We start from the raw sequence: 14,577 nt of genomic DNA, 5'->3' as shown, positions 1-14,577 counted from the left end.
CAAGCTAAAATACATAATTTGCTAGCTTATCATCTGAAACCTTCATATTTTTCCAAGCACACCTTCATGGTCAATTCCAAATAATTAGTAGCTATTAGATGTATAACACTTGAACTTTAATTGGAGTTATTCAGAGGCACTTTAGATGCTGGCAAGCGTGTGCTGACTCCCATTTAACATGAATTTGTTTTGGATTGGTTAATTCTGAACACAACCAAATCCCCAGGGTTTGTGCACACTATGCGACCACATTCTCTCACTTACTTTTACATTCCTTTTCCCTCTCAGCTCCCACTCATTGAGTCATACAGTTTATACGTACATTATGTTAAAAGTCGAAAAAGTTTGTAGAATATTTATCTTGGTCTCATTATTTTATCAAAGGGAAGCTGTCATTTGAACAGGGGTGGCTAGACTTTACATCCTCAGCAGGTGATGACTTTAACGCACGCACACTTCACAGTAAACCTTGGAACTGCTGCCTCTCAACTCTTCTCACTACAGTAAGCGAAAAAGGGCAAGGCAGGATGGGTCACGTTCCAAAGAGGTGATGTAACTGGCTTCTTGATTGACAACAGTAGAAGCCAGTAGAAATTAGAAACCAAGCAATACAGACATACACAGATAATTTTGTTCATGGAATCATTTCAGAAGATCTTTGTAATGATAAATTGGAACTGTTATTTGTCATCAGAAAAGATTTGCTTGGTAAAAGCTTAATTCAATTTTGCACTCATCTGCACATGGTTACTTGTATTCACTTAATGTAAACAAAAGCATCATTGTATGTTGATACAAAGACCCTTTTACGTGTATCTAATTTGTCCTCACCCATTTCCATTCTCCTCTCAGATGTTTCTGGTGGCTCTGTCCTTTGCCTATTTTGCAAAGGCTCTGTCGGGGAGCTACATGAAGAGCACGATAACTCAGTTGGAGAGACGCTTTGACATTCCCAGTTACCTAATAGGCATCATTGATGGGAGCTTTGAGATAGGTATGTAAATCTGCTTGTCATCACTTTCATGTCGATGCTGTGTCCAGCCTCCGTGTCGCATACGTCATCCACTCGCCCCACACTTTTATTCTTTGGAAAAATGAATGGGTCATAATGTTATTCAAGGTACCAAGAAAGGATTTCTCAGGCTTGTGTGTGTGGGAGAGAATGGGAGTCATAATGTTGAACAAGGACAAGCACTTTCTGTGTAGGAATAGAAACTATTTGCTTGTTGTCTCAAGATTAATATGGTCCACTCATGTGTTAAACAGTTAGTCCTCACAATATTTTGTTTTGCCTTAGCCATGGCATTTCTCACTCACAATTCTAGTGAGTTGCCATTTTTGGCAGGAGGCAAAGTGTAAAATAAACAATACAAATGCACACGCTGCTGCTGTCATGGAAGGAATGGCGCAGGGCGACCAAATGCAGCTTGGACCAGGGTTTATTGGAGAACTCAAAGACTATAGGAAGCTTGACTAGGGACAAGACTAACTGAACAAAAAGACAAGATAAAGACAGGAATGACAACAACAGACGAGACGAGAGAAGAGAACAATCCGACAGGGGTGTGACGCGCAGACAGGACTTAAATACGCGACAGGTAATGAGAGGCAGGTGACTGATTAGTACATAGATAGGGAGTAGACACAAGAAGGGAGGGGCGAGCACACAGACACTGACAGTACCCCCCCAACAAGGGACGGCTCCCGACGTCCCAAAAAAACGAAACCTCCACGCGGCGAGCGGGGTGGGTGGGGGGTAAGCACACCAGTTCCAAACGACCTCATTGCCCTATGGCAAAGGACTAACCGCACTCTGCAGGAACTCTGGGGACACGAACCACAGTTGGCGGCAACTCGGGGGACACGAACCGCAGTCGGCGGCAACTCGGGGGACACGAACCGCAGTCGGCGGCAACTCGGGGGACACGAACCGCAGTCGGCGGCAACTCGGGGGACACGAACCGCAGTAGGCGGCAACTCTGGGGACACGAACCGCAGTCGGCGGCAACTCTGGAACACGAACCGCAATCGTGGCAACTCTGGAACACGAACCGCAATCGGCGGTTTCTCTGGAAGTCCGTACCGCAATCGGCGGCAACTCTGGAAGTCCATACCGCGATCGGCGGCAACTCTGGAAGTCCGTACCGCAATCGGCGGCATTCGGAAGGTGGGGCTGCGTGCAGCGGCAAGAGCCATCACGCGCTGCAGCAGTGGGAGTGGGGCCAGGGAGGATCGCGGGTCTGGTGCAGCTGGATCGAAGTCTGGCAATGGTCGCGGGTCCGGCGACGCTGGGGTGGGGCCCGATGGTGGCCGCGAGTCCGGCGTCGCGGGTGCGAAGTCCGATGACGGTCGTGGAGCCGACGACGCCGGGAGGAACGCCGATGGCGGCCGCGAGTCCGGCGTCGCTGGAGCAAAGTCCAATGGCGGCCGCGGAGCCCATGGCGCTGGAACAAACTTGGACGACGGACGTGGATCGGGCGTCGCAGCTGATGGAGGAAGGTCCAAGCGCTGGTCGCTGAAGTGGTCGGATTGTTCTGTCATGGAAGGAATGGACCAGGGCGACCATATGCAGCTTGGACCAGGGTTTATTGGAGAACTCAAAGACAGACTATAAGAAGCTCGACTAGGGACAAGACTAACTGAACAAAAAGACAAGATAAAGACAGGAACGACGACGACAGACGAGACGAGAACAATTCGGCAGGGGTGTGACGCACAGACAGGACTTATATATGCGACAGGTAACAAGAGGCAGGTGACTGTGATTAGTCCATAGATTGGGAGTAGACACAGGAAGGGAGGGGTGAGCACACAGACACTGACAGCTTCTGTGTCAGCTCTTAAGTGTGGATGGTATTCACACAGTCAGAGATGTTCTACAGTGGCAAACAGGGTGAAATGTTGAGAGTTTGTTTGTCCTCGGGTTTATCATTTGGTGGAGATGTGAAATAAGTGTGATGTGCGTCACACCTGTATTTTGACAGCAGGTGTTGCAACAATTATCACTGTGAAATGTTCATGGCAGTTTAACGTCATTTGCAATTATTTACGTATTTATTTGTGTATCGTGTGAATTATTTTTGTGAAATATAGATGAAAAATCCAAACGACCATTCACAAATCCTGAGGGTCGACTATACTTTCAAATATTGTTGGAAGAGATGAACAAGAACAGAAAATACAGGTCACCAAGTTATTTTAAAGAGCAACATATTGCAATTAACAAAATCACAAAAAGAAAGAAACAAATAAAAAAAGGTATTGTCATACAATGTGTGAAAGAAAGAACAACTAGGCAGGGAGTCAGTTAACCAATAAACAGATGGATCACAGCGAGGCTGATGTGGACTGGAACACAGAAACCGGAAGACAAACATTAGACGCAAACATGAAGCCAAGGACAGGTCCTCCAGCAATAAAATTGTTGGTTCACATTACTTTCATCTCGCTTGTCCTGTACATACACACTCAGGATGGCACAGAATTGGACTGGTTGCTAGAACATCATAAGATGAGTCATGATGGGGATGGATGTTCTTCAGGTAAAATTGTCATGAACTTCTGAATGAATAAATGAATGAATGAATTTATTGGTTTCAAACATGTAAACTCATGAATCAAATGAAGACAAAAATAAAAAGCAAAAACAAGGTGAAAGTCATTTAAATGATGACTTTGTATAAATACTAGGTATAAACAGAAAATCTACTGCACAAAATGGGCAGAGTGGGAAGAAGTAAGACTTATTTAATCCCACCCCCTATCCAATTTAAGACAAAAAATAAAATTTGTAGTTACTTTATTGTTGTCCGTGACTTTCCCATGAAAAAAAACCTATCAAAAAATACTTGACTAAAATGATGTTGAAAGAGGGGACAAGAGCGTTGCACAGAAACATTCAACCTTTTTAATTTTATTGGAACAGGCTACGGCTGAAATGGTTTGCTCGCAGTACTGCAAAAATGCAAAGTAATGCTGACTTTAAGTAGACAGACGCCAAGTTTCTGGGTCAGTTGCATAAACCTACTTGGCTCAACTGTAGCAGTATACATCAAAGAAGCTGTAGTTTGTGAAGATTTCTCCAAAAGAGGCCAAGAGCCTGCCTCAAACTGGTTTCTTGTAAAATTAAACAGAGCACAAGGAGAATTACACAAATCACATATAGCTTTGCTTCACAAAGGTCCTTTTGTTTAATGCTAAGTCACAATCCATGGATGCAAAGACAGGCTAACAAAACTAGAATCAATGTTGCCTTGTGTAAGCAAAGGTTATTCAAACAAAAAATAGTCTTTATCGCTTGTGAAAATTTGCTAATATTTGTGCAGTTTGCTGAGCAGTTGTGACTGTATTCTTTGCGTATGTTTTATGCTGCTTCTTGTTTGCTAAGAAGGAGCTTCATAATATATTAAAACCTGAAATCATGATGCAAAAACTGTTCAATTATTTACATTATATTTGATTGATGTTTTTTAAGTAAAATACTTTAGAGTGATATTTGTCCATTTACAAATTTGTACCTGAAAATGTTAATGTTTTAAGGGGAGATAGAATTGATTGTCATTTCTATTTATTCTGATGGAAAAATATGATTTGCGTTATGAGTACTTAAGTTATGAGCATGCTCAAAGAATACATTAAACTCTCTTTGAAGGCCCCATCGTAACATGGTACACTTATTCAAAAGTTGGGAAGGTTACCTACATCATCGTGAAGCTGAATTACATAAATGTAGTCCCTTTTGTCCCATTAAAGATTTTCACATGTGGCCAAGGCAACCAGCTTCACCTATAGGATTGTTGCCAGGGAAACACAGGCAGGAAGGAGGGCAACATGAATACAAAGAGGAAGGGAAGGTACAAATCTAAACAGAGCACAGTGGGAGAGTAATTTAGTGGATAAAAGAGTGGGCTCCATTCATTTTTCAAATAGTGGACCTCCCACATACAATATCTGCTGTTTGACATTCACAAATTCATCTGTTCTCAGATTTTTATTTTTATTTATTTTTTGCTCACGAAATATCATGCCCACTGTATTCAATATTCTAGAATACGGAAAATAAAAGTCTGGATTTAAGAGGTAGGAGGAAATTCTGTGTATTGTATACATGGTGCTCATTTTATTCTAGTGTAAGCGCGCCAAAAAAAAAAGAAAAAAACCACCCATCAAACTAGTTGTTCACTCCACCAATCTTCACTTAGCCAATGGATCCGGTGGTTATGAGTCAGTCAACACCAAAACCATTTTAGTGCTAACTGATACGATGCTATCTGACCTCTCTGCAGCAGACTTTCCAACCAGCACACGCCTCCATATCAAGCAATATAACTCGTGTGTTCTGCTCTCTAATCAGATGTACATGTTTTTTCTCCATACTGCATTGCTGAAGTAATTTTCACCATCGTCATCATAATTGTGGAATTGTCAGAATTTTTTTTAAACTGTTAACATGGGCCATTGTAAGAACTTTCAAGGGAGCTTGAATTATTCACGGTAAGTTGTTATTTGGTCTCGGGACTGTACTGCATATCCTGTTCATAGCTGGAGACCTTCCCAGCTGACTTTGCGTACAAGGAAAACTACAGATTGGACTGGTGGGAGTGGGATTATGATAATGTTAATCTTTGTAAAGATCACAGCACTTGATCTGGCTAGCCCTGCTATGTGCATTTCATCTACGTCATGAAATCACTTGAAAAATCTTGAAGACCTACTGTTTGTTTGAAATGCTGTAATTATCTTTTAAAGGAAGGATAAATCATTAGGAATAGCTTGTAACCATAGCCTTCAAAGGACTAGACATGCAATTTTTGATACAATTTTCTGACCATGCAGCTTTTAGTCCAGTTTTCTGACATTATGCAAAGCTAACCTACATAAAATGTTTAATGTTTGTTGTTAATGTTTAAGCTTCATTACTGTGCATTCTTCTGTATGTTATGTCAAATAAACATTATCTTTACGTAGTTAGAAGATTCATGCATTTTTTTTTAATGCAGATTATTTTGCTTTCTTGAAATACAAAAGTGGTGGCTTTTTTGAATACAAACAATTTGCATATCAAACAGTTCCTAATATTTGATCTCTTCTGTCAGGTAACCTGTTAGTTATAGCCTTTGTCAGTTACTTTGGTGCCAAGCTCCATCGGCCAAAGATGATTGCAATGGGATGTGTGCTGATGTCTATCGGTACTTTAATCATTGCCTTGCCTCACTTCATCATTGGACGGTTAGTAAAAAACTACAGTACACTACTTTGATTTTTAGTAAACAGATGGAAAATTGGCACTTGTTTTCCTAAAATTTCATCCATCCATCCATCCATCTTCTTCCGCTTATCTGGGGTCGGGTCGCGGGGGCAGCAGCTTTAGGAGGGACTCCCAGACTTCCCTCTCCCCAGCCACTTCATCCAGCTCATCCCGGAGGATCCCAAGGCGTTCCCAGGCCAGCTGAGAGACATAGTCTCTCCAGCGCGTCCTGGGTCGTCCCCGGGGTCTCCTACCGGTGGGACATGCCCGGAACACCTCCCCAGGGAGGCGTCCAGGAGGCATCCTGATAAGATGCCCGAGCCACCTCATCTGGCTCCTTTCTACGTGGAGGAGTAGCGACTCTACTCCGGATGACCGAGCTTCTCACCCTATCTCTAAGGGAGAGCCCGGACATCCTGCGGAGAAAACTCATTTCGGCCGCTTGTATCCGGGATCTCGTTCTTTCGGTCACGACCCATAGCTCGTGACCATAGGTGAGGGTAGGAGCGTAAATCGACCGGTAAATTGAGAGCTTTGCCTTTTGGCTCAGCTCTCTCTTCACCACAACAGACCGGTACAGGGTCCGCATTACTGCCGACGCTGCACCGATCCGCCTGTCGATCTCGCGCTCCATCCTCCCCTCACTCGTGAACAAGACTCCAAGATACTTGAACTCCTCCACTTGGGGCAGGTTCTCATCCCCGATCCGGAGAAGGCATTCCACTGTTTTCCGATCGAGGACCATAGACTCGGATATGGAGGTGCTGACCCTCATCCCGACCGCTTCACACTCGGCTGCGAACCGTTCCAGCGAGAGCTGGAGATCACGGCCCGAAGAAGCCAACAGCACCACGTCATCTGCAAAAAGCAGAGACGCGATGCTGAGGTCCCCAAACCGGACCCCCTCAACGCCTCGGCTGCGCCTAGAAATTCTGTCCATAAAAATTATGAACAGAATTAGTGACAAAGGGCAGCCTTGGCGGAGTCCAACCCTCACTGGGAACGAATCTGACTTACTGCCGGAAATGCAGACCAGACTCTGGCATCGGTTATACAGGGACCGAACCACCCTTATCAGTTGGCTCGGCACCCCGTACTCCCGAAGCACCCTCCACAGAACCTCCCGAGGGACACGGTCGAACGCCTTCTCCAAGTCCACAAAACACATGTGGACTGGTTGGGCGAACTCCCATGCACCCTCGAGGATCCTGCCGAGGGTGTAGAGCTGGTCCACTGTTCCACGGCCAGGACGAAAGCCACACTGCTCCTCCTGGATCCGAGGTTCGACCTCCCAACGGACCCTCTTCTCCAGCACCCCTGAATAGACCTTACCAGGGAGGCTGAGGAGTGTGATTCCCCTGTAATTGGAACACACCCTCCGGTCCCCCTTCTTAAAGAGGGGAACCACCACCCCAGTCTGCCAATCCAGAGGCACTGTCCCCGATGTCCACGCAATGTTGTAGAGGCGTGTCAGCCATGACAGCCCCACAACATCCAGAGCCTTTAAGAACTCCGGGCGGATCTCATCCACCCCCGGCGCCTTGCCACAGAAGAGTTTTTTAACTACCTCAGTGACTTCGACCCCAGAGATTGGAGAATCCGCCTCAGAGTCTCCAGGCCCTGCTTCCTCAATGGAAGGCGTGTAGGTGGAATTGAGGAGGTCTTCGAAGTATTCTCCCCACCGACTCACGACGTCCCGAGTCGAGGTCAGCAGCACGCCATCCCCACTGTAAACAGTGTTGACGTTGCACTGCTTCCCCCTCCTGAGACGCCGGATGGTGGACCAGAATTTCCTCGAAGCCGTCCGAAAGTCATTCTCCATGGCCTCACCAAACTCCTCCCACGCCCGGATTTTTGTCTCAGCAACCGCCGAAGCCGCGTTCCGCTTGGCCATCCGGTACCTGTCAGCTGCCTCCGGAGTCCCGCAGGCCAAAACGGCCCGATAGGACTCCTTCTTCAGCTTGACGGCATCCCTTACCGCCGGTGTCCACCAGCGGGTTCGGGGATTGCCGCCACGACAGGCACCAACGACCTTACGGCCACAGCTCTGGTCGGCCGCCTCAACAATGGAGGCGCGGAACATGGTCCACTCAGACTCAATGTCCCCCGCCTCCCCCGGGACGTGGGAAAAGCTCTGCCGGAGGTGGGAGTTGAAGCTCTTCCTGACAGGAGATTCTGCCAGACGTTCCCAGCAGACCCTCACAGAGCGTTTGGGTCTGCCAGGTCGGACCGGCATCTTCCCCCACCATCGGAGCCAACCCACCACCAGGTGGTGATCAGTTGACAGCTCCGCCCCTCTCTGCACCCGAGTGTCCAAAACATGCGTCCGCAAATCCGATGACACGACTACAAAGTCGATCATCGAACTGCGGCCTAGGGTGTCCTGGTGCCAAGTGCACACATGGACACCCTTATGCTTGAACATGGTGTTCATTATTGAAAATCCGTGTCGAGCACAGAAGTCCAACAATAGAACACCGCTCGGGTTCAGATCAGGGGGGCCGTTCCTCCCAATCACGCCCTTCCAGGTCTCACTGTCATTGCCCACGTGAACATTGAAGTCACCCAGTAGAACGATGGAGTCCCCAGAAGGAGCGCTCTCCAGCACTTCCTCCAGGGACCCCAAGAAGGGTGGGTACTCTGAGCTGCCAGTTGGTGCATAGACACAAACAACAGTCAGGACACGTCCCCCCACCCGAAGGCGGAGGGAGGCTACCCTCTTGTTCACTGGGGTGAACCCCAATGTGCAGGCGCCCAGCCGGGGGGCAATTAGTATACCCACACCTGCTCGACGCCTCTCACCGTGGGCAACTCCAGAGTGGAAGAGAGTCCAGCCCCTCTCGAGAGGGCTTGTACCGGAACCCAAACTGTGCGTGGAGGCTAGTCCTACTATATCTAGTCGGAATTTTTCTGCCTCGCACACCAGCTCGGGCTCCTTTCCAGCCAGAGAGGTGACATTCCATGTCCCAAGAGCCAGCTTCTGCAGCCGGGGATCAGACCGCCAAGGTCCCTGCCTTTGGCTTCCGCCCAGCTCACATTGCACCCGACCCCTTCGGCCCCTCCCACAGGTGGTGAGCCCATGGGAAGGGGGACCCACGTTTCCATTTCGGGCTATGCCCGGCCGGGCCCCATGGGCGAAGGCCCGGCCACCAGACGCTCGCCTTCGAGCCCCGCCTCCAGGAAATTAAAATTTCATTCTAACCTTTATGTACAGATATGAATTTGAATCATCTGCTAAGTGGGTTGTGAATTCAAGCCTTACCTCGTCGCCATGTCTACCCGGCTCAACAGCTGACCCCAGCCAAGATAGTAAATTACCTCAAGTGCCGGTGACAGGTTTGCGTCTACTCAGATCAACACATTCAGTTGCCTGCACACTGTACCGTACTGGAATAATATAATCTTCTCCAGAATGTGAAGGAGATTCCAACCTGTCCATGTGGATATATGTACTCCTGGGAAATGTCCTACGAGGGATTGGAGAGACCCCTGTTCAGCCCCTTGGAATCTCCTACATAGATGACTTTGCTACTGAGGAGAATGCTGCATTATACGTGGGTAAGAAAAAAACACTTTTCAATATCTACGCTGTATACAATATCTGTGCGTGTATTCGTCAGCCGGTTGAACATTTAAGGGCATCTCCTCTAAATGCTAATCGATTACCAAAACCAACTGAGGTTTTTCATGAGTGCCTTTGAGACACTTAATTTATGTACTATACTACTCTACTCTCAAAATATGCAGCATGAAAATAATAATAATACTAGTAATACTACTACTACTACTACTACTACTACTACTACTACTACTACTACTACTACTACTACTACTACTAATAATAATAATAATAATAATAATAATAATAATAGTGGCAGGCTGCAGGCCTCCCTCATCCACACTGAGTGGCCGCTTCATTCATTCATTCATTCATTCATTCATTCATTCATTCATTCATTCATTCATTCATTCATTCATTCGTTCATTTGTTCATTTGTTCATTCATTCGTTCATTCATTCGTTCATTCCTTCACCATAAATAGCAGGGGTCCACTCTATATTTTAATTTGTAATGTCACCATTCACTACTAGATGGCTTGGTTGCATTTGCACTGGGTCTTTTGCACTCTCGACTACTCTACTTTAGGAAGTGCATGCTCCTACTTGATCTACGGGGTATCCTTGTTAAACCAAAACGGTTAACAACACTAATATTTCGTTCACCATTAGATTTTGCCCGTATTCGATATTTAATGTATGTTGATGGTCTTTGCCTGTGTTCAACTTTGTCTACCACATTTCTCAAGTGTATTTTTGGTGTTCTAGGCTGTGTGCAGACCATCTCTGTGGTGGGGCCTGTCTTTGGCTACCTGTTAGGCTCTTTATGTGCAAAAATTTACGTGGATATTGGATTTGTAAAACTGGGTACGTATATTTTCACATTACTTGGTTAGAGAGTATTATTTATTTTTTTTACTTTCACAACAGCTAAAAACTCAATTGAATTCATGAAAAGTGATTTTTTTCTTCCTCTGGCACTTTCAACTAAAGAGCTCGTTCATAAAACCGAGACATGATATTCAATAATACAAAAGCAAGTGCAGCACATTGAGTTGAGTGTGAGTCAGAACAGATGTTCAGGATTAGAATCAGTCACCCTAATGAACCAAAGCAACTTCCAATCAAATAGAGTGCTGTAGAGAGAGTGCAAGTGGCAAGTCAATACAGGCTACGCAAAAACAACACTCACAGCCCTTAGTCCATATAGAAATTGTGGTCTTTACATGAATTCTTAATGAGGTATTCCATTCAAAATGACTTCATCACAATTTTTGTTGCTTGTTGGAATTTTATAAGAATCAAATTGTGATTTTCTGGAAAAAAAAGTTGCATTCTTCCTTTTTTTAATGAAAAGTTAGAAATGTAAAGACCAAAGCTGTAATAATAATAATAAAAACAATGATAATGATAATAATAATAAAAATAATAATGCAGTGCCAGCAAATGTACATGACATGAACATTTAAACATCAAACATTGACTAAAATTAATTCACTCTATTTACCCCAAAACAGAAACCATCACAATAACCCCAGCAGATTCCCGCTGGGTTGGAGCCTGGTGGTTAGGCTACCTCATAGCTGGCATCATCACTTTACTTTCTGCCATTCCATTCTGGTTTCTGCCTCGCTCGCTGCCAGTTCCAGGCTCTCACACCCCAGAAAAGCCAGAGCAGGCAAGTTTTATTAAAGGCTCTGCCCCCATGAAGCACAAGTATCCAGCGGAAGAGCACACCAGTTTCATAGAGATGGCCAAAGGTGAGCCTGGCTAAGGCTTTATCTAAATAAATCTCACACACTCTCTCTCTCACACCCACTTCTTACCAAAAAAATTCACTCACTCACTCACTCACTCACTCACTCACTCACTCACTCACTCACTCACTCACTCACTCACTCACTCACTCACTCACTCACTCACTCACTCACTCACTCACTCACTCACTCACTCACTCACTCACTCACTCACTCACTCACTCACTCACTCACTCACTCACTCACTCACTCACTCACTCACCTAATAGACTCTTGTCTTTTCACAGATTTTATTCCAACCCTGCGGACCCTGTTGGGCCACCCTGTTTATCTGATCTACTTGTGTGTGACAATCATCCAGCTCAACTCACTTATTGGGATGGTCACCTACAAACCCAAGTACATCGAACAGCACTTTAGACAATCCGCCTCAAAGGCCAACTTTCTAATGGGTATGAATGATTTATGTACAATAACCAAACAATATATAGTACGCATAGATTCCATACCAATACATGATGACGTGAGTTTTTTTTGTGTTTTGTTCACAAATCCCAGGTGTGATTAATATCCCAGCGGTTGCACTTGGGATTTTCTCTGGTGGCCTCCTAATGAAGAAGATGAAGCTGAATATTATAGGAGCAGCCAAATTTGCTTTTGTAACTTCTTTTCTTGGCTATGTCCTTTCTCTGTTTTTCTTCGTGATGAGCTGTGAGAACGCCAAAATTGCCGGAGTGACTCTTCCGTACAACAGGTGGGTTGCTAAAATCAGTAGAAACTCTTGTACGACAGGCTGTTGTCAAATTGTAGAAGGTTTAGAAAGTTTCTGGTACTGTGCACATCACAACCAGTATTTAGTAGCATATTGGCTTGTTCTCTTTCTTCCAGCATGGAGGACATATCTTCTGACAAACACTCTCTTTTCACCACCTGCAACTCCAACTGTTTTTGCTCAGCAAATAATTGGGACCCAGTCTGTGGAGAGAATGGAATCACTTTTGTTTCTCCCTGTCTTGCGGGCTGCACCATCTCCACCGGTTCAGGGAAAAACACAGTAAGTAAAACTGTAAAAAGTTAAATGCTTGACCACTTCAACAGGCATGTTGCGGTATAGAAAAAAAACAATCACTGTAAGTAAATGTATGTATAAACGAACGAACGAACAAACGAACGAACGAACGAACAAATGAATGAATAAATAAATTGACATGGTGCGGGCGATTGTTTTGACCCACATGCAGAACGAACTCAGAGAGCCCAAAGTGATCGTTAAGGATTTACTGAGATACGGTCGGTAGTTGAGCCGGGTTCTGAAACAGGAGTGGTGAAGTGTCGCCAGAGAGGAGTGGATCTTAGCGGAGATCTGCGAGTGGGGTCCAGGAGCTGAAAGACAAAATCACTGTCAGGTTTATTTCGCCGACTGAATATCTGTTTAAGAGAAAAGTATCAGCAGACAATCACAAGTAAGACAGAATATCAATTCAATGCTCACGAGGAGTGCAGTACAGATATCTTACAACAATCTCGTGGTGTAGGCGAGCAGGGTAGGGAACGTGGTTTCAACAGCTGTAGAGGTGACCAACATCGTCTAACACTCAGGCGACGAGTTGTTGACAGCAAGCTCCTTAAGAGCCTCCCCTTGATGAGCGTGATCGGTGATCAGATCTGTAACTCCTCAGCCACCCTGCTCACGGATGCTACCTGTGGACAGAAAGGAAGTTCCTAGACCCTGACATAAATAAATGAATGAATGAATGAATGAATGAATGAATGAATGAATGAATGAATGAATGAATGAATGAATGAATGAATTTTCACATCAAGACCTACATCACAATTCTTTTTTGCGGACAGTTGTACACATCCAAAGCATATTTTAGGTTTATTTTTGATTTCATAGAGGCAGCAGCGATTGCGGACTAGCCGGATGTGGCCCACGGGACCTACTTGACTCTGATGTGCTTCAAGTCTTAAGTTTATGAAGGAGCTCAGTGGGTCAAGAAAAAAATATGAGCAGCAAACAACTCTGGTGCTCATTTGAAAAGAAATCATTCTGTACACCCCTATACTTAATCATCACAGCGTAGCTCCACATGATCAGTTTAAAGCCGTAACAATTGAGCTGCTGTTCTTCGTCCTCTCGTCTGGAGCACGCTAGGACCTTGTTATAAATGCATACAAGCACGTGGAGCCCATACACAATAGTGAGCCACATGAGTTGTCCTGTGGAAATTTACAATTTTGAGCAAAGTTATTTGTTATCAACTAATTCCACTTTCTGATAGTTGAGTCACTGAAATCTGGGATGTGTGATTTCTTTCCTTTATTCTTTTTGGGAGGTGGGTTGTTTTGCCCTTCATTTCAGTCTTTTAACTCTGATATGGAAAGTGCCTAAGTTTAGATGTGGTTAATAGATTTTTATGAGGAGGAAAAAAAAAATTACTTTTTACTTACATCACCAAAGTTTCCATAAGAAATCAATTTTTACAGTTAAAAAAAAAAACATTATCACACATGTTCAGTCAGTGTGGTTCTGTTTTCCAATGATTCATGTATATGCATTATTGTCCAGGTCTTCTCGAACTGTAGCTGTGTGGGTGTGGCTGGTAATCTGACAGCCCATACAGGTCAGTGCCCCGATAAGGACGACTGCGACAGGATGTTCCCGTACTTCTTGGCTCTTTCCGTCATCACATCCTTCATCATTTCCCTGGGAGGAACGCCGGGCTACATGCTCCTCATCAGGTCAGCCTTGTGCCAAAGCCCATCAAAAAGCTTCCATGTCCCTCATCCTTTTGATCATAGAGGTTTTAAAGATCACTCAGTAGAGCTGAGGTGGTGCTGTGTTTGATTTGGATACCGCATGAGTGAATGCTTTGCAATATGTCTATATGGAAATTTTTGCTTGATTTAGCTATCAAATGGGTTATTTAAAGTCTTAGTGTAATTTGCAGTATCTGCTGATTTTTTTTTTATCTGTATAGTTGGAAATCCCACTGGGCCATCTGCCATCTT

The 14,577-nt window shown here is 44.9% G+C and overlaps 1 protein-coding gene across 1 annotated transcript in view; it reads left to right on the top strand.

The window, feature by feature from the left end:
* The window catches only part of slco1c1 (solute carrier organic anion transporter family, member 1C1), a 28,567-nt gene that overhangs the window by 6,595 nt on the left and 7,395 nt on the right, over nucleotides 1-14,577 (top strand). The window contains exons 3-12 of the mRNA XM_088380876.1: nucleotides 853-994; nucleotides 6,096-6,228; nucleotides 9,462-9,583; nucleotides 9,659-9,805; nucleotides 10,574-10,672; nucleotides 11,323-11,565; nucleotides 11,850-12,014; nucleotides 12,121-12,316; nucleotides 12,451-12,616; nucleotides 14,135-14,307. Of these exons, the coding sequence (XP_088237002.1) occupies nucleotides 853-994; nucleotides 6,096-6,228; nucleotides 9,462-9,583; nucleotides 9,659-9,805; nucleotides 10,574-10,672; nucleotides 11,323-11,565; nucleotides 11,850-12,014; nucleotides 12,121-12,316; nucleotides 12,451-12,616; nucleotides 14,135-14,307 (1,586 nt within the window). The remainder of the gene's footprint in view (nucleotides 1-852; nucleotides 995-6,095; nucleotides 6,229-9,461; nucleotides 9,584-9,658; nucleotides 9,806-10,573; nucleotides 10,673-11,322; nucleotides 11,566-11,849; nucleotides 12,015-12,120; nucleotides 12,317-12,450; nucleotides 12,617-14,134; nucleotides 14,308-14,577) is intronic.

Source organism: Syngnathus floridae, chromosome 7 (genome assembly GCF_059516105.1).
Source record: "Syngnathus floridae isolate MCC-2025c chromosome 7, RoL_Sflo_1.0, whole genome shotgun sequence".
NCBI lineage: Eukaryota > Metazoa > Chordata > Actinopteri > Syngnathiformes > Syngnathidae > Syngnathus > Syngnathus floridae.
This window is presented reverse-complemented; position numbering and strand designations above follow the sequence as displayed.